Source organism: Vigna umbellata, chromosome 7, assembly GCF_029865625.1.
Source record: "Vigna umbellata cultivar VRB3 chromosome 7, Vumbellata_1.0, whole genome shotgun sequence".
Lineage (NCBI taxonomy): Eukaryota > Viridiplantae > Streptophyta > Magnoliopsida > Fabales > Fabaceae > Vigna > Vigna umbellata.
The window spans coordinates 24,408,017-24,429,441 of record NC_142171.1 but is presented as its reverse complement, the minus strand read 5'-3'; the positions used below and the strand labels follow the sequence as shown (position 1 = coordinate 24,429,441).

The 21,425-nt window shown below is 34.7% G+C and overlaps 1 protein-coding gene across 2 annotated transcripts; it reads right to left on the bottom strand.

Moving 5' to 3' along the window:
• Positions 1-183: 183 nt before the first annotated feature.
• On the bottom strand, positions 184-15,373 carry LOC124824643 (bifunctional protein FolD 1, mitochondrial-like). Of its 2 annotated transcripts, none has more exons than XM_047297102.2 (6): positions 15,264-15,373; positions 14,535-14,762; positions 5,011-5,327; positions 920-1,156; positions 659-826; positions 184-586 (listed from the first exon to the last, which is right to left on the bottom strand). In XM_047297102.2, exons 2-6 carry the CDS (start codon positions 14,728-14,730, stop codon positions 416-418), a joined length of 1,089 nt encoding a protein of 362 aa, XP_047153058.1. In that variant the 5' UTR covers positions 14,731-14,762; positions 15,264-15,373; the 3' UTR covers positions 184-415. The 2 variants fall into 2 exon arrangements, with proteins under 2 accessions (XP_047153058.1, XP_087950453.1); XM_088094327.1 differs by having other exon boundaries at positions 15,273-15,349.
• Between the last annotated feature and the right edge of the window lie 6,052 nt (positions 15,374-21,425).

The following is a 21,425-nucleotide window of genomic DNA, read 5'->3' as shown; positions in this document are numbered from 1 at the left end:
AAAGAGGCGCCAAAGATAATTATTTCCATGCTTAGCAGTTAGCGTAATATAGGAAAAACAATTTGTAAAGATAGGTTATGCCGAACTCAGCACCACCGGCTGAACTTAACTTGCCAACAGGAACATTTAGATGTTTTATCGTGCATACGTCAATGACAGCCTTCAAAATTCTTCAAAAGTTCATTTATAAAAAAAAATTCATACGAATCGAGGATTTTCTTTAATTTAAAGTTCTTCGAATGAAATTAGCAATGTGTGATTACATATTTCAATTGATACATTTTCAATAACAGAATCTAGACAATCACCTAAATAATATGCATTACAAAATTGTAAAACGAATTTCCTGTTTTTAAACTCGATCCATGCTGAAAATGACCTTGAAAGAAGTATAGCACTTCGAAAAAAGGCAGGGTCAATTAAAATTCAGTATGCGCTTTGCAGAAACTAGAGTGTTACATAGTAGCATTGCAACTGTCATAGGCCCAACCCCGCCAGGCACAGGAGTAATAGCAGAAGCCACTTTTATGGCTTCTTCATGGCATACGTCGCCTACGAGACGATAACCATCGTCACAGCCAGAATCCTGCAACATTTTTTTCTTATATTTAGAGAAAGTAGATTATGAAATTGTCTGAAGTCGTAATTTGCAACTTACCTCAACAGGAGTAGTACCAACATCAATCACAGTTGCACCAGGCTTAATCCAGTTACCACGGACCAAATTAGGCACTCCAGCAGCTGAAACTATAATATCAGCTTTTGAGGTGATCTGTTCAGGGTTTTCTGTGAAGGGATGTATAACAGTGACTGTTGCATGGTGTCTCTGCCAATATACAACGATATTACATATTCATGGAGAAGGAAACGAAAATGTAGATAACCGTGATTGTAGGCCTCTAACAATTGATTATATTACCTGCAATAACAAGGACGTTGGCAAACCAACAATATTACTTCTTCCGATCACTACGGCTTTCTTCCCCATTATATCGACTCCTGATCTGATCAATAACTCAATGCAGCCCTTTGGAGTACAAGGAGTAAACAGTGGCTCCCTTCCATTTATGGCAAGATTCCCCATATTAACGGGATGAAAACCATCGACGTCTTTCTCAAGACATAAAGCATCCAGAACCTTTTCCTCATCTAGATGCTGTCCCCAAATGTTTTGCAACCAGTCAAATCAGCTAATTAGAATGTGTGATAATCCACAATTGAATGTACAGCTGGCATGAAAACTAGTTAATCGGAAAACAGAATATTTCACCAGCAGACTACTCCAAACTACCAAATTTAGATTGCCAAAGTTTATTTTATCAAAACATCAAGTGATAAAATTATAATACCAATTTAATGCCCATGATAGTACTTTTCTTCAAGATAGCATCAAATTTTGTCTCCAAAGATGCACAACATGAGGATGTTTTGGTTGGTTCTTGTGATACACGTGATTTTCTTGTTAGAGGGATGTTTCCTAGTTAAGGAAAGACTTCTGGGCATGTTCCAGCGAGTAGCCATTGGGTGGGGTGTTGTGAGCGGAAATTGATGTAAAGGTAATGAATATTCAAAACAGAGCATACCATCTAAAATATGATAAATGATCATCAAAATGAAGATCAAAATCCATTACTCCGCTTAACGAGCTGGTCAGCAGTTCAAAGACATCAATGTAAGGAACAACAGAGTGAAACTGTAATGCCACAGAAATGGAATGAAATTCTCTTCAATCCTCAAATGCCAAATACTTGGATTTATCAAGATGTTGGAATTCAAGGTTGAACAAGGGTACATATACCATTATCTCCAGAAAAGAAAGAAAAAGATCCTCGGAGAAAAGGGATTTTACAGCATATCACAATAACCTCCACCTTTACACTGGATTCCTCCTATCTATATGATGTGTTCAGCATATTGTCTGTTAGGCTCTCTCTCTCTTGTTCCTTTTTATTCTTCAACTATAGATCAGTTTCTATTAGAGTTGTATTGTATTGAACAGATGCAGATCTCAAATTCATCTGCTTGGTAGTTTGTTATTCTTGTTAGATATGTCGCCTTTATGTTAATTAAGAAAACATATCCCTATGTTAATTAGGGAAACAGGTCCCTATGCTAATTTTTTTTTTTTTTACATATTTATTGCCACTCATGTCCCTATGCTAATTAAGAAAATTCATTGAAGAGAGCATATTTGTTAGTGCTATCAGATGGAGGAGGATCCACAGTAGATGGTTGTGAGAGAGGAGCAAATCGAGGATGACAAACATGGAATGCATAACACTGTCAATCTTGTGGGGGAGGAGTCCACGTTTTCTTTATTATAAATATATTATCCTATGTGTATTTTCTACACAAGGGAGATTAATCCTACACCTAGTTTTTCAATATATTCAATAGTAACAACTATCAGTTACAAGTATGTTAGCTATCAGAAGCAGTTTGAAACTACCCATCCATTGTATAAATTCTTGACTGACTCTTTCATTCAGAAAATTAAAGGTTCAACTTCTTTCTCTATTTCCCACTTTTTTAAATAGTTTCTAAAGGTTTTCTAACATGATATCCAGAGCCTAGTGACATCCATCTATAGGTATGATCAGTTTGATACCGACCTCTTCCACTCCCCAAACCTTTCCTCGTTCTATCGCAAAAACTCAGATTCCAATTTCCTACTGAGGAAGAAACAAGTACAACTAGTCAAATCTCACAGTCTACGTCATTTAATTGTGAATCCTTCGATTCCCCCATGGTTTCTTGGTAAAGAATGTGCAAAAGGAATTGAAAATCCTTAGCCCCCTCTTAATTAAAAGATAACAATAAGACAAAAAGCTCTGGAGGTGGCAACAGGGGCGTCAACAACAAGGTCCGAGGATGGCTCTGGAAAAAGTCTAGCACCAGCTCTAGCGAGGATTCGACAGCAACTCTGGCGAGGGCCTAGCATAAGCACCAACAAGGGTTTGGAAGCACCTCCGGTGGGCGGCAAACGAGTGCAAGAACGGTGATATAACCACAAGTTGGATGCACTTCAGGCAAGTCCAACATTTAAAGGAAATGGGTGCACTCCAGGAAACCCTAAAAGGAACCATAACTAAGACAGTAAAGAAGAAATGTGGAAGTAGGACTCCCAAGATCGGAAGCTCTAATGCCAACTTGAAAAAATTAATATGAAAGAAAGAAGACTTTTATTCAAATTGATTCATTTGAAATAGTACATCGCCTCTGCATACAGAGAATTCAACAACTAGTGAGACTGAGAAAACTATGTACTTGTTTGATAGAAGTAGGTTTTGACCAATCTAAAACAACCTTAACCTTGGATTGGTTCAATTCCACACTGAAACTATGACCCAAGTAGCCCACCCTTAAAAAGACCAAAACTATATTTAGACCGCTATGCAAAAAGACAATGTTGTTAAGAAGTTGTAAAACTTCCTCCCAATTTAGATGATTGGATCGTGATGGCTGTAAACTAGTATATCATCAAAGAAGACAAGCTTTGATTTACGTAGCTGCTTCTTGAGTACATGACTCATGAGACACTAAAATGTAATTTATGCTTTACAGAGCCCAAAGGACATGACCAACAACTTGTAAACCCCTAGTGTGTACAAAAGATAGTTTTATCTATGTTTTGGTTTAACCAGAATTTGGTGATAACCAAAACTCAAGTCTAGTTGTTAGAAATGGGTGCCCCCAAATAATTCAACTATTAACTCATTTGTAGTAGGAATGAGAATCTATCCTTCGCTATATCGGCTGTAAAAGATATGATTTTATGTTAGAAATTATGGAAATATGTAAATTCATGATTAGGGATATTCTTCATTATTAGTCATTATCTGATTTTCCTATATTATACTTCGAATGATTATAAATAAAGGGTTTACTGGTGTGATTAAAACATACAATATATGTGAGATCTTTTTTCTTGACCACAATGATGGGTGAGTTGAAAGGGCTAGTACCATGCTAAATAATGCCCTCAAATAGCAAGTCTGCAACCATTTTGCAATTTTTTCCTTTTGACTATGAGGTTATTGATACAGTTGAACTTCCACAGAGACACTTAGAGGTATGACATGGTCACAAGACTGATGAGGTGGTAAACTTGTAGGGTTAGCAAAAGCAATGTTATATCGATGCTACCCCTTTTGCATGGTAGATAACAGTGAATGGAAAAATTTTGTTGCTAGCCTGGACTTCAGTTTTCTTGTCTATTTTTTTGGGGGTTTAAATGTTTTCAAAATAGAGCACATTAGCCTTTATTCCCATTGTGGCAAAAATACAATATATGTGACACCAAAGCCGCTAAAACAATTATGAAGAAAAAAGTAGAAACTAGAGACCTGGAAAAAGACTAAAGAATATGTATATTTGTGATTGATTTAAGTGTACACCGGATGTGTATTAATATATAGATATAAGGAGAAACCCAAAATCAGAAAAGAATGAAGCAAAATCTAATGATATAATCCTAGTTATGGTAATTAAAAAAGAAAACAAGCTAAGCCATAAAAAGTATGGTAAAGGAAAAAATAGATTGAGAAAAAAAAAATAGAAGGTAGGTTTCCTTTGTTGGTGGTGAACCATATCAAATCAGAACACAACATGTGTTGAACTATAAGAAAGTTTCAAAGCAAATCAAATAAGGAAATATGATGAAATTTATAATCAAAGAAAACTCTACCAAAATAAATACATCTTGAGACATCTTTTGGTAGTCTAACAATAATGAAACCAATTTCTAAGAGATTTCTATGAATGTTATTTTAGAAAATGCTTTTAATTTTTTATTTTCTTACCGTTCACGTGATAAATTGTACATTTAGAAGCTAAATCCCTCCATTCCAAAAACAATTGTAATTTTAGGTCCCTCTTCAAGAAATACTTTATAAGCTGACCATTTCCAAAATAGCTTTAAAACATTTTGTAATATCCTTTTCTTGAATAAACACTCAGCAGATACTAAAGTCCATCTAATTTATTGTAGGTCACAGATTAAGAAATTACTTGTGGTAGAGGGAGTTGCACAAGAATACCATGAATGGATGGATCTTTGTTATATCTCATGATCACATTTTGAACATCCATTTCTGCACAATCAGTGGGTAATTCAGTCACCAAAGACTTGATTCCAACTTCTTCACAAGCCATTATCTTGTTGCGAACATAAGTTTGAGAATCCCTTCTTTGGCCTACTAAAATTACGGCTAACCCAGGAACTTTTCCCAGGCATTGCTTCATTTCTCTTACCTTAGCAGCTATTCTCGATCTGATTTCCATGGATATCAACTTTCCATCAAGCACTACAGTAGTCTGGTCATCAACTGAGACAAACATCAATCTCAATACAATATCTTGCAGAATGAAATGGAAATTTAAGAATACATAATACAAGAAAATGGGAGTTGACCTATGGAAACCAAACAAAAAAATGTGATTTGTGTTATTATTTATTAATATAATATTGCAAAGATATATGCCATCATTTGCGGAGGAAGTTTTGAGCTTTTGCAATATGTGGAGGATTGTTATTATTTATTACTATAATATTGCAAAGATATGTGCCATCATTTGCGGAGGAAGTTTTGAGCTTGGACCGTAAGCCTTGCTTCCAACGTTTGCCTTGGAGATATTTCCCAAGGTGTTGTTGCCAACGTCTCTTTTTTGATGTGCAACGTTTATATTTTGCTTGTAACATTCTATTTTATTAAAAAAATAATTTTCTAAGAGATATTTTAGGTCATGGGCCTGATCCATAAATTCTATAAATAGAGCACTTCCTTCACTCTAAAACACATAATCAGAAATCATTCTTCTCTCATTCTCTTTCTCTTGGTTTCATACTTTCTCTTTTCTTCTTTTCCTAAAAATATTCTGGGTTTATTTTATTCTCTTTTTAGAGATCCTTGCTAGTTCTGAGATCCTCAGAAATTCTGAGAAGTTCCTGTTGTATCCTAGGGGGCTTGCGCAATACACCGCAGATAAGTCCTTAAGGACAGTGATCTACACGCCTCAGGAAATCCTTTGTTCGTGATATTTGTTCTTTTATTGTCAGCTTTTACAACAATCTTAAGGACTTATGGTTGACAACAACAACTCAATCACGGAGAATCAGAATATTGTTTCCGAAACTCAGACGGTTTTCGTGAAACCTTTCCCGGATGTATCAAAAATTGAAGTCTTCTCTGGTCAGAATTTTCGGCGCTGGCAAGAACGTGTGTCAACCCTCTTAGACATGTACGGAGTCGCCTTTGCTCTGTCGTCTTCAAAACTGGACTCTAGTCTCCTTCCAAATTCAAAACAAGTTGAAGATTGGGTTCATGCAAACAAGATATGCCGCCATACTTTACTTAGTGCACTCTCTAACGATTTGTTCGATGTGTATTGTTCCTATAAGGAAGTGAAAAACATTTGGGATTCATTGATTCTCAAATACACTGTTGAAGATATAGTCAGACAAAGGTTTATTATTGGGAATTACTATCGCTGGGAAATGGTTGAAGACAAGGACATAAAGTCACAAATCAATGAGTACCACAAGCTACTCGAAGATATCAAAGCGGAGAACGTTCTTCTACTAGATGAGTTTGTTTCAGAGCTTCTGATCAAGAAACTGCCACCTTCCTGGACAGATTACAAGTAACAACTGAAACACAGACACAAGCAAATGTCACTTTCAGAACTGATCACTCACACAATTATTGAAGATACCAACAGGAAAAGAGTGTGCTGCTGCGAGGGCCAAAGTTTTGTCTGCAAAAGCAAACATGGTAGAAGACAAACCTACTCCAAAAAGGTACGAACACAAACCTGCTCCGAAAAGGTACGAACACAAACCTGATCACAATAAGAAAAATAATTTTCAAAAATATCACTCCAACGCATCTAACCTCACCTTTAAGAAGAAAGGAAATTGCTTCGTATGTGGGAAGCCGGGCCATCATGCACCACAGTGCAGGCGCAGAGTAAGAAACGACAATCCTCGTAGGGCCAATATAGCCAAAGGAGATGACATTATTGTTGCGGTCATTTCTCAAGTAAATTTGATGACCAATGTGAGCAAGTGGGTGGTAGACTCTGGTGCTACCAGACATATCTGTGCAAACATAAGTGCCTTTACCTCTTACACTAGTGTAGGAGATGGAGAAGAACACGTCTACCTAGGTGATTCTAGGACCACTCTTGTTCTGGGAAAAGGGAAAGTTCTTCCCAAACTCACATCTGGAAAGACTCTGGTCTTGAGTGATGTGCTACATGTGCCATCAATCAGAGTTAATTTAATCTCTGTAGCATTACTAGGAAAAGTGGGGGTTAAAGTGTCATTCAAGTCTGACAAGATTGTAATGACAAAAAATAATGTTTTTGTGGGGAAGAGATATTGTGATCAAGGTCTCTTTGTACTTAACATTTCTAAGAATATTAATGAATCGTCTTCTTCTGCTTATATTGTTGAATCATATGATATATGGCATGCTAGATTAGGACATGTGAATTCTTCCTATGTTATGAAATTACAACGACTAGGATTAATTAATATGCATGATAAACAGAGTAGTAAATGTGATATATGTGTAGAATCTAAAATAACCAAGAAAACATGTTTTTCTGCAGAACGTCAAATTGAACTGTTAGGGTTAATTCATACTGATCTAGATGATTTTAAACAAACCATGTCTAGAGGAGGTAAAAATTATTTTGTGACCTTTATAGATGATTATTCTAGATACACCAAATGTTGTAATTTGAGATAATATCTTTAGAATCTTCCTAATTAGAGGAAATAGATATATAATCTTTATTTTATTTTACTTTCCTAGTTTCCCTATTTCCCTTTTTAGGAGAATTAGATTATTACAAATAGAAAGTATCCGAATGTATTTTTTATAATTGAGAATAATAAATCAGTCTTATTTTCCACACCAAAGTTTACTTAATCAAACATAAAGATGAAACCTTTGATTTGTTTTTAACTTATAAAGAAGAAGTAGAAAATCAATTGAATAAGAAAATTAAGAGGATTAGATCAGATAGAAGTGGTGAGTATGTGTTATTTAATGACTATTGTGTTAAAGACGGTATCATCCATGAAGTAACCCTACCATATTCACCTGAGTCTAATGGAGTAGCTGAGAGAAAGAATAGAACTCTTAAGGACATGATGAATGCAATGTTATTAGTTTTAATGCACCTGATAACCTTTGGGGAGAGGCCTTGCTTACTGCGTGTTTTTTACAAAATAGAATACCTCATAAGAAAACTGGTAAAACTCCCTATGAGTTGTGGAGAGGTTATCAACCTAACCTTAAATATCTAAGAGTGTGGGGCTACCTAGCTAAGGTGATGTTACTTGATCCTAAGAAAAGGAAAATAGGCTCTAAAACCTCTGATTGCATGTTCTTAGGCTATGCTGAACATAGTGTTGCCTATAGGTTTCTAGTTCTTGAAAGTGATATACTTGAAAGTAATTCTATAATGGAGATGAAAAATGCTGAGTTTTTTTAACATGTTTTTCCTTTAAAGGTTAGTGAGACATCTCAACGTGTAGATAATAATAATAGTGATGCCTTGTGTGAGGAATTAAGAAGAAGTAAAAGACAGAGGAAGGAAACTTCATTTGGTAATGATTTCTATACCTATCTAGTTGATAATGATCCAAGTAGCTTTGTAGAAGCCATTAGTACTCATGATGCAAAACAATGGGATAAAGTCATCAAAACTGAAATTGAATCAATTCAGAAAAATAACACTTGGACCTTAGTAGATTTGCCTAAAGGAGCAAAACCCATTGGTTGTAAGTGGATCTTTAAGAAAAAGTATTATCCTGATGGATCTATAGAGAAGTATACGGCAAGATTAGTAGTAAAAGGTTTTACTCAAAACCCAACATAGATTATTTTGATACTTTTGCCCCTGTGACTAGGATTTTCTCTATTCGAGTTTTGTTAGCCTTAGCAACCATCCATAAGCTAGTGATACACCAAATGGATGTTAAAACTGCCTTTTTTAATGGTAATTTAGAGGAGAAAATTTATATGACTCAACCTCAAGGGTGTTTTGTACCTGGTCAAGAGAATAAAGTTTGTAAACTTTTAAAATTTTTGTATGGGTTAAAACAAGCACCAAAATAGTGGCATAAAAAACTAGATAATATATTGCTATGTGATGGTTTTTCACTTAATTATGCTGATAAATGTGTGTACTCTAAATCTGAAAATGGTGATTGTGTCATTATATGTTTGCATGTGGATGACATGTTAATTTTTGGTACATGCAATGAGATTGTTGCTAGAATTAAACTGTTTCTAGGATCGAACTTTGAAATGAAAGACATGGGTGAAGCCAATGTAATTTTAGGTGTTAGAATCATAAGGAAGGAAGATAGTATATTACTATCCCAAGAACAATACATTGAGAAACTTCTTAAGAAGTTTAGGTATTATGATTTCAAACCCGTGAGTACCCCTTATGATACTAACTCTAAATTAATGAAAAATAGAGGAGAATCATTATCTCAGCCTCAGTATGCCCAGATAATTGGGAGCTTACTACACTTGATGAGCTTTTCTAGACTTGATATTGCTTATGCAGTAGGTAGACTGAGTAGGTACACTCAATTTCCAAATCAAGAACATTGGGATGCACTTTCCAGGCTTATGAGATACTTAAGAGGTTCAATGGATTATACCATTGAATACAGTGGATTTCCCGTTGTACTAGAAGGGTACAGTGATGCTAATTGGATTTCTGATTCAGATGAGACAAAATCCACTAGTGGTTATATATTCACACTTGGGGGTGGTGCGATTACATGGAGATCAGCCAGACAAACAATTATTGCAAGATCAACAATGGAATCTGAGTTTGTCGCTCTTGAGATGGCTGGTAGTGAGGTTGAGTGGTTGAAAAACTTCTTAGCAAACATTCCACTAGGAATGAAACCAACCCCATCGGTGTCAATACACTGTGATTGCCAATCGGCAACGGTTATAGCTAAAAACAAGAATTACAATGGAAAGAATAAACATATCCAATTGAGACACACTTTGGTAAAGTAGCTGCTAAAGAGTGGAACTATTTCCATTGACTATGTGAAGTCGGAATCTAGCAGATCCTCTGACAAAACCCTTGGGAAGAAATATGATCTCAGAAATATTGAGGGGAATGGGACTTAAGCCACTGGCAAACAAACAAGTGATGGTAACCCAACCTTTGTGATTGGAGATCCCATGAATAAGGTTCATATGGATAAAAACAAGTCACTTGTTAGTTCTGATAGCACTAATTTGATTTTAAATCAAATATGTCCATTCCTATGGTGTGTGTGAAAGTGCTAAAGGCTGCATTATTGAGAGGTTAAACTTTGTAATTAAACAAAGTTTTAATGATCTTCATACCCCTTATGGGTGGTGTATGATTTGCAACATAGACTTGATGAAATCACTTATATGAGTGTCAAGTGGGGCCGCTTGCATGAGATCTTGACATAATCTCTAGAGCACTCATAAATATCGGGCACGCGCATAGCCTAGTGAGCGCATCACAACGTTAACAGAAAGGATTGTGGGGGTGTACTGTGATTGATAAACCTCTAACACACTCAAGTATCTTTGGTTCATATAGCTTGCTATACCAACTATACCGTGTGTTAAGTTTCTCGATCTAGGACTGGTTCATATAGCTTGCTATACCAGCTCTAATGCATTACATCTTATAAAACCCAGGATTTTTTCTTTTTTTTTTCTTTCAATCATTGTTTCTTATTTTTTGCAATATGTGGGGGATTGTTATTATTTATTAATATAATATTGCAAAGATATGTGTCATCATTTGCGGAGGAAGTTTTGAGCTTGGACTGCAAGCCTTGCTTCCAACATTTGCCTTGGAGATATTTCCCAAGGTGTTGTTGCCAACGTCTCTTTTTTGATGTGCAACATTTATATTTTGCTTGTAACGTTCTATTTTATTAAAAAAATAATTTTCTGAGATATTTTAGGTCATGGGCATGATCCATGAACTCTATAAACAGAGTACTTCCTTCACTCCAAAACACATCATCATAAATCATTCTTCTCTCATTCTCTTTCTCTTGGTTTCATACTTTCTTTTTTCTTCTTTTCCTAAAAATATTTTGGGTTTATTTTATTCTCTTTTTAGAGATCCTTGCTAGTTCTGAGATCCTCAGAAATTCTGAGAAGTTCCTATTGTATCTTGGGGAGCTTGCGCAATACACCGCGGATAAGTCCTTAAAGACAGTGATCTACACGCCTCAGGAAATCCTTTATTCGTGGTCTTTGTTCTTTTATTGTCAGCTTTTACAACAATTTGATTTATATAGTTAATGTTAGGATTTAATGCAATATAAATATTTTTCATTTCTTTCTTTTCATCTTTAGGCAAGGCATTAATGGAAAAGATTATTTCCAAATATTCAGGCCTAGATTAATGTAAAAAATTAGTCTCTTATTTCTATTTTCACATTCTATCAATTTTAGATCTGTGAAAGAATTTTCTTTTCCCCCATGTTATCAAAGCACGATTTAAACCATCTCTAGTCCTTCTCATTGATCAAACCATTGAAGGCACATGATGGAGACTGGTACTATTCTTACCAGCTCAATTGAAGAGTCAGGGCTACCATCACTGACCAAAAATTGAATGGAAGCATTACATCCAATTGGAGAGAAGTCATTCCAAATCTTCCTTCAAGGAAAAGGAAGGGAACCCAAATTTATGAGAAACCTTCAAAGACAAAACTTGTCCATAACAAGGAGAGCAATACAGCCTATAACCATCAGGATGTGAAGGTAAACCCTGATCCATCTACATTCAAAAAAGAACAAATGGAAACTTGAAAAAAAATCCTTCAATAGACTATGCTAATTGCAGACAAAGTTAGTAGACCAACAATAGCTCAAAAGTATAATTACTTGCATGCTTTAAACACTAGCAAAAGAAAACCAAGTTCATGGATCATAGACTAAGAAACCTCATATCTCATGACTGAAAACATAACAGAATTTCATAGTTATTCTACCTTTCAATGTTCAGATTGTAGATGATAATTGTTGGAGATCCCAAATTGACTACAAATTTGACCAAAATCATTTGAAATGAATGAGTAGATTCTAGGGATATTCTTCCTAATAACTAAAGAGATATTAGGATATTTTTATTCCAATAGCCTCCTATTTACAACACTCCCTCTCAAGTTGATAAATGAATGTGAGTCATTCCAACTTGCCTACAAGATCTTGGAATCTATTATGCAGATGTTCCTTAGTGAAGATGTTTGCTAATGAAGCCCTGTAGGGACATGAGTTGACTATCAAACCTCTATCAGGATTATTTATGATGAAGTGCCTGCCAATTTCAATGTGTTTGGTCTATCATGTTGTACTGGATTATGAGTAGTGCAAATGACTGACATATTATCAGTGCTAAAGAATTTGTCAGACTCTACCAGCTTCTAGTTGAAGACTCCAAAACAAACCCAAAGCCAAATCTTGTACAACAATACCTTCAACTCTTGAAGCCAGCTCTTGTGCAATAGTACCTTCAAGTATTGAAAATTCTGTAATGTTGTGACACTGCTGTCTAGGCCACCTAAATTTCAGGTACTTGGGAAAGTGTTCTTTTCATTATTCAATAAAAATCTAAGGAACTATCAATTTGAAATTTGTCAATTATCTAAGCAAACACGAAGCACTTATCCACCCAAACCATATAAGCTCTCTCTCAATCATTCTCTTTATTTCACAGTGATGCATGAGGACGTGCTTTGATAGGTTCTTTAATCAAGAACCTATGGAAAAACACGCTCTATACACCCAAATCACACAACACAGAATGCTGTATAACCTCTTCATATTGACTTTCAATCAAAGAAACGAATACAGAGAGCTTAACCTCCCCCTCTCAGGACAACAAGTTCTTGACAAAACTCTTATTCTCCAAAAGTCCCTCTATAATTAGACCCAAAACTATTTATACAAGTTTCTTCCCGCTCTCCCTAACTGCCTAGGCAGTTAGACTAACTAATATCTCTTCCTTCTCTCATACACTAATAACAGCCTAACATGCTTTTTCTAACAACATTGCCGGTACTAAATGATTTGTTACTTTCATCAATGACCGTACAAGAGTTACATGGGGTTTTCCTTATATAAGAAAAATAAGTAGCAGAATATTTTAAAATTTCCACAACATGGTGCAAACACAATTCTAAGATAGTAAGGTACTCAAAACTAACAATGGCCATGAATTTTCTCACTCAATATTGAATTCCTACCTTAAGTCACGTGGAATATACACCAAAGCTCGTTGTAAATACCTTAACAAAATGGGACTACAAAATGAAAAAGTAGGCACTTTCCAAAAGTAACTAGATCACCCAACCCTCATTTTGGCTGCAAATGTACCAAAATAGTTTTGGAGAGAAGATTTCCTCTTTGCAACCTACCTAATATGTTCTTAACTTTAACACCCCTCACTCTACACTCAATATTTTTCCCAACCAACATAATTTTCACTTCGATTCTCTAAAAAATATTGGGATGTTCAACCTTTGTTTACAACCTAAACCCTCACCACAATACACTTGGCTCAAAATCCATCACATATATTTTTGTTGGTTACTCACCTCAACAAAAGGGGTATACAGATGCTACTTTCTCTCAACAAAAGGGATACACTCTCCCAAGAATTACTTATCAAAGTGTCAGCTCCAATCTGGAAAAGATAGACATCTACTCCACCATCAAATCGAGGAAGAACATGATTGATTGGAGGAGTCTACAAATTATTCCCTCGTATTCAGGCCTAGATTAGTGTACAAAACTAGTCTCCTCTTCCTATTTATATGTATAGAAGCCAAAGAATTTGAATGTACTGCTACAGAGCCAGACAATTTGTTAGAACTTAGCACGTGTTTTTGAGAAATAAATTTAAGTTTTAGTAACACAATGTCTATCTTTACCACTATTAAATTTATTAAGACCTACAACATCATGAGAGAGGTTCATTAAGTACAATGTTGGGTTTTCAATAAATTGTAATATGAATGTGGTCAAAAGAGTATGTTCCTAGCATTTTTCACAGATTAATCCAATGGATTATTGTAATGTTGTATCCTTCTTAAGCATTTGACTCATACAAATCCATTCTTTTAGCCACCATGTTTCTTTTCCTTCAAAAGTCTTAAGACGATCACTTCTAGTAATTGACATTCACTAAAGAAATGGTCATTACACACTGATGAAATTTAGTAAACCAAGAAATCAAATATAGACTCTTTAGATCTGTCAATAATTAGAAAAAGAGAAGAATGACAAGACAGTTTACATTGGAAGAGAGCTTGAAGTAACATGATTGACTGGAGGAGTCTACAAATGATAGTAAAAGCCCAGATTTTGCTCAATCAAGTCAGAAACTAAAGTTTTGAACAGCAAGAAAACATCTAAAATGATAAAACGTGAGAGACAAAAAATGTAGATATTACAGTCATTCCAAGGGAATAAGACTCAGTTACTTACAGCTTTTATGAATTGCTGGAATAATCCGAGATGCCGAATTAGAACTCCAGATGTCAGGAAGGTCCAAAGATGCAAGAGGTGGAGACATTAAAATTTGGTATAATTCATTACCTTTCGAGGTATGAAGAGACCTTATTGTTAGTGGAAGACGCTTTCTTAGATAATTTGTCCATGTAACAGCCATCATGCTCATCATACTTATGACGTTGTCATCAGAGCCACTTCTGCCTGTAGCAAGTTTATAGTGGAATCAATTTTATGTGTGTTAGTGGTGTATTTTACTCTTTTTATATACAAGATTTAAGAATTAACTGGTGTGATTGAAAGAAACAAATACATGCATTAAGGTCTTTTACACTGTCATAATAACAACCTCAAAATTCATGCCATGGATAATTTCCGATTTGCTAGCAAGTTTAAAGTGTTTACACTGACCGGGCATACCCATTAACCTTTATAACTTTAACTTATGTAGTAGCTAAACTAAATTGGCATACATTTACGCAGCCTAGTTAAATTAAAATATTTGAAGAGTAAATCAACGCCCTTCTTGATGCATTTTTCGTTCCAACAGTAAAACGAATACACTGTAGATTTCACTCTACCAGTAATAGGATAAATAAACTTGAAACATACGATACTGATTACGAAATTACTTGAATCCCGACATAGTAATTAAGAATTTGATGGCAAAGGAAAGCAATCAGAAAAAGGAAGCAATGAAGGCACCTCACAGACCAACTGTTCGGAGCTGTTGTGATTTTCTGGTATAAGCCCCTTCACAGCAAAGGATTCCGCTTTGATGCGATAACTCGCGAATCGTAGTGCTTTAGTTTTTTAAAACAATTACAATTCATTTTTTTATATATATTTACAGATATATTCAGTTTTTTATTTCATATTTTAAAAAATTAATTTAGTTTTTTGATTTAAAATGAATCGAAATTATCATTGAGATATTTGATAAATAATTTAAACATATCCACAAATTTAAAAATATTATTTGAATATTTCCATTAAACAACTTACCTATAATTAAATATTAATAGTTTTTTTAAAATTTAATTTTATATAATGCTAAACAATTTATGCTATATAATTTATTTTTTTTAGTTTAAAACACCTTTATTTATGAGAGTTGTTCTATACTCTATTTTTCCTAGGAAAATGAGTGAAGAGAAAAAACAAAAAAAAATATTTAAAAGAACGAATATGAATTAAAACTAAAAATATTATAATTATGAAACAAATATTTTATAAAACTGAAAATTATTAATATTTTACAAACTTTAAGTTGAACATATTTAAATAATTAATTTTAAACAATCTTAAAAAAATATTTATCTAACATCTACAAATGATAAAATAAAATATTATAGGCTTAATAGCCTATTTTGTCCCCAGATTTGTTTATTGTTCTCAAAAAGATTCCTGGTTAAAAAAATGAGTCAAGTTGATTCTACGTTAGTAAATATTGTGTCACCACTTCAAGTTTTAGAAAACTTATATGCATAACAATTAGTACAACATTAGAAAATTACTCTGGGTCATCTTTGCTTCCACCATAAGCACATCAACATCTATCCTTCATGTGTTTATTGTAAAAAAGACAAACAAATACAAGAAAACATAAAAGAGATGACTAGGTAAGCTAGTGTGCAAAAGATTTATTCTAAAACAAATAAATCGTATCAAATATAAGTTAAACATTGATAAAATACAATAAATCATATATATACACTCAAACATTTGACGTCCGACTCAATTATATGGATATATGTCTTTGACATTAGGCTTTAGTGTAGGCATGATTTGTAGTAGTATTTAAGCAGTGTAGAGCCAATAAATAAAGGGGTCATCACTCTGCTACTTACAAGGTTAGTTCCATTTGCACCTAGGACCTAATTGTCTAATGACTAAGACACTTACGACGCTCACTACATAACTCATTCTCCTTTATTTGAGTATGAATAGTTATTAGAGTTCAGAATACCTCTTTATTTATTTCTAAATGTCAATACATACACTAAGAATATCACCACAAACAATTTCTCCTGGAAATTCTCTAAACATCATCACCATGCATGTCTACAACCATAATCATCACCTCAATTAATAATAAAACATAGTATAAACATACACCAGTTCGATCACATATTTATTTCAAACAACCAAAGAAGAAAAGCATAACCAACAGACAAATTGGCGCTCAAAGCCAAACCTTTCACAAAAAGTGATGCTCAACGACACTTTTAGCATTAAGCGTCATTCTTCTCACAAATAGTTGCGCTCAATGGTCTAAATCTAAAATGTTCCCAGACTTGCACAACGAAATTGGCGCTCAGCGCCAATTTGTCACTGTTCAAAGTATTACCAGACATCAATAGATGAAATTATTGATTTAGGGGAAATGAGACATGTTCAATTGATCAATTTGGTATTTCCTTCTTTGTATTTTCATAAAAACAGGTTTCAACACAAAATAAACCACAACACTACAACCTCATAATCAATTGAGACGTACTAAATTCATCATAAACAATCAAATTTCATCCCCAATTGCGTTAGAGCAACAACATGCAGATCATCAAATTTATCAAGCTCAAAAAAAAAACTAGTTTCCCTTACAAAAATGATCAGAACATACCATTATAATCACTAATCAACAACGACTCATATAGATGACTGAAAAACGCATACAAGTAGAAGAAGGCTCACATGCAACACATTAAAGAAAAGACCAAGAAAAATAGTTGAAACTCAACTTACGCGAACAAAGAAACTAATCGGTCCAAATTGAAGAGATCATTGAAAGGATCAATCCTACGATCTTGATTCTTCAATTAGATGAACGGAGAGAAAGAAATCTTATAGAAAAGTTAGAGAACTCTAAAAAAGTGATTTTTAGATAGATTGTGTATCTAAAAAATATTGAAACTCGTTCATAATAAAACTATTTATATTAGAACATTTAAATATTAAAACAATTTGAGTCTCACTATTTTAAACCTTTATCACTTTCAAAATGTCACTTTCTAGGTTTTTACATTCTTTCCAACAAGAAAAATTTTCGTCCTCGAAAATTCACTCATCAAGTAGAAAGAAAGTTATGTTCTCCTTATTTTCTCTTATAACAACCACATATACTTGATTGAGTTATCTTTGACTGAGCTATTGTCCCCTACATCTTAACTAATTGAAAACCTTGCCTCTATGCTAAATGATATAGTGTTAAACAGTATAGATTGGTTTAGCCATCACTTCCTAAACGTAATTCTCAACCTCAATTCTAAAGCTTGAATGATCTTTTACGCCTAACAAACAATTTGTATCTAATATACTAAACTCGCCTTCCATACGCTCTCCAACACCTTTTGTAGGTTTTTACCAAAATTTAAAGATAACATTGGTCTCAATCTAAAAAGAAAACATGTTACTTATCACTTCACACCACCTTATTTCCTCCTTGAAATATCACACAACTAACTTTATCACACAACTAACTTTATCACACAGGACTCCTAACATACTGACAAGAGGTGAACACTCCTGGTCACCCTATTCACGACCACCCCCTTAACATCATGCCTCTTTTACTAATTTTGGCCAATGAGTAACAAAGTCCACAACAATGTTATCCACTTCCAAACTGGAACATTCAACTATTGTAACAACAAACACATATTATGACACTCCAAACCGTTAATTCGTACCCATCCTTTAACAACGTCTTGGTTCAACTTAAAATCACTAGTGTGATCAATACTTTGTAGCTATAAAGTGCCTCACAACCTAGGATTGTCAAATTTACCCTTTACTAAACATTTTGAGACACTCACTAGTTATAGTATGTTAACTGCTTGAGTGTCGCTCATAACTTTGCCTCAAGCTCTGATCCTTGAACTTTTCAACCAACTCTAACACCTTCCTCATCAAAACAGCAACTTGAATCCCTCTTTTGTTTAAGCATTTACTATTACTTTCTCCTTTCAAGGTTAACACCATAATTCAACATCATTGCTTGGTTCATCTTGTGTCCAACTATCCACATGCAACTCTACACTGCTAGCTCTTGATGATCACTAAACACCTTTAAATAATCCTCATAAAGACGACATCTCCATCATTTAAAGAACTTCATCCGCATTAACCATTAGGTCATGAGTAAGCTAGCACTTCTCATGTACCTCCCACTATCGAGAAACATAATTTGTCATCATTCCACTCTGATCCACATACATTTCTACTTCTGGTGTGTTGAGTCACAGTGGACCTTAAAGACTTTAATGTGCCAAAAATTATCAACACTAAAGTGCCAATCAAACTCTTCTTCAACATCCTGAAAAACTCTCGTCACACTTTTTTGTCTACTTTAAAAGGATTATCCTTTTATATAAGTTGTGACAAGGAAACGACTACCCTTGAGAAATCTCCTTCAAAAATTTTATAGAACTTGCACACCTCTTGGAACTCCTTTTTCTCAACATTGTTTCCATTCATTAGAACCACATATAGAATAATTATGTCTCCCTTAGCCAAAATTTAAACTTAAATAGATCAACATACACTTACTTCTCCTTCGAGATCTACAAACTTTGTAGATTACCACAATGACATACAAAGGCTACACCATTACTTTTCTAACAACTCCTACACCTACTTCTTCTACCTCATGCTCTCAAAAGGACCAACTAATAAGGAACTATAAACATTGGTTATGCTTTAGAAACCAATGCAATAATGAATCTTACCGCTCCTAGGTGGTAGTCCTTGCATCTACTTTCGCACACTCGTTAGACAACCAATGACTTATCCTTTTTAAAACATGGAAAAACACTTATTTGGTACCACAATCCACCATAATGAGATCGTAAGACAACCAATTCATCTTGGAGATTATGTCCCAACCTTGTTAAGACAAAATCGTCTATGCACCTAAACATTATCATGTTTTGAAGTTTAACCAAATAACATTAAATAAAATAATAATCTGAAAATAACATAGGCTGAAAATACAAAGACTTAGAACCAAAATCCCTAATACGAAAAAACTTGGAAAAACACTTAGGATTTTAGGAAATAGAAAAACGGCTAAGCCAGATGCCTAGATGCGATGCTAAATGACTATCAAGTCAAAAGCGTCTAGGAGAGTTGAAGCTAAAAGTGTAAATCTCATCATACCTAAATGATATTCAGTTTAGCTCTTGGGAAAACAAAACAATGCCAAGACGATGTCATTGACAAAACACACTAAAAGACTAAAACTTAAAACCCAAACAAAGTTAAATGTTGTTTGTCTATAAAATCAAAATAACAAAAATGTTTACTCTGCCTAAACGATAGCATGAGCTAAAATGTTACTTCGCCAGATGATGAATTCCTTAATCAACGTTTGGTATCTTTGGAAGAAAAGCTTAATTGTCAAACACTACCTCAATGGTAGGAAATCAAAAGACACTTTGTTGTTCTGAGCAAGAGTTAAATGACATTAAATGTTCAATGTTCAAAAACAACAAAAGTAATAAGAAAAGACATATATGTCGCATGCACAATATACTCCATTTTTTGCATATGAGCTATTCTACACGCACCCACAAAACTTTGAATCAAAATATAAAAAATGGACGTTATAGACAAAAGATATATCCACATAATGTTCTTCACTTGAAGTCATGTCTAAAAGAACGTACAACCTACTTCAAGCAAAGGATTGAAAAAACATACATGCTCTAAAAGGTCAACTTTACCCGACGGCTGTTGTACATGAAAAAGAGAAAGCACAAGAATCAAGACCAAAAGCTTAGTCTAACGGATATTTATCCAAAAGCCTATAAATACAAGAGCTTTCAAATGAAGAATCAAAAGAATAGTATATAACGAAATATTCATCCACAGAAGCGCTTAAAAGAAAAGAAAAGAAAGAGCTCAAGAAAAAGAATACATTTAAGCAGCAAAAGAGAAGAGAAAATAAAAGAAAAATACTCTCGAGTTTCATTGTCATATTGATTATTATTTGTAAGAAAGAGAAAAAAGATAGACATTTGCGAGTGTTTAGACTGCATTGTATTGTAATTACATCCTCTCTGCGAGAGTAATAGTCTGAACGACTTTTCAACACATTCCGCATCTGTGTTTGAAACGCACTTCAACAAAGGAGTGGAGAAACCCCTCCGGTAAAGTTTGGACCCCACAAGGACGTACCGGGCAATCTTTTTTGAATCTGCTAAACTTATTGTCTCGCCCGCCTCTTGCTTTTGCATCAAGACTCAAACTTCCATACGCTAGTCGGTGTGATTAGGGGTGGTTGAAGTCGATAAGCACCCTATGGACGGCTTGGTCAAAACTTGTTTTATGACCGAGGATAGTTGTTCCTTTTCTTTGTCGCTTGCCAACTTCGACAATGTGTCTACTCGTGTGTTTTCTTCTCTCAAAATATGCTTCACATCTAGAGCTTTGCAAATTTTTGCCCATTCTTTGACCTTGTGGAAGTACTGAAGCAACTGAGCATCCTTAATCTGGAAGTTTTCGTTCATCTGCCCTACCACCAACTGAGTCCATTCGACATTCGAGGGTTACCGCTCTGAGGTCCCTAGCTAGTGCAAGCCCAGCGATCAGAGATTCATATTTGGCCTTGTTATTGATGATTTTGAACTGAATGATCAATGATTGTTCCACCACTATGTCATGCGGCCCCTCGAGGACCACACCTGCACCCCTTCATCGTTTGTCTGATGACCCGTCAACATAAAGTTTCCAAGGTTGAAAGGGGTCTGCAACTTCGATTGGTAATTTTGCAGCAAAATCGGCCAAATCATGCCCTTGCACCGAGCCGTGTGGTTCGAAATGCAAACCAAACTTCGATAATTTTACCAACCATCATACCATCCTTCC

Bases quoted from the DNA above. Each gene is read 5' to 3' on its own strand.
- LOC124824643 (XM_047297102.2), bottom strand. From the start codon at position 14,730: ATGATGAGCATGATGGCTGTTACATGGACAAATTATCTAAGAAAGCGT. The intron at 5,328-14,534 runs GTAAGTAACTGA...TGTTTGTCTCAG, and splicing joins TCCAGCAATTCATAAAAGCT to TTGATGACCAGACTACTGTA. The intron at 587-658 runs GTAAGTTGCAAA...AAAATGTTGCAG, and splicing joins TTGGTACTACTCCTGTTGAG to GATTCTGGCTGTGACGATGG.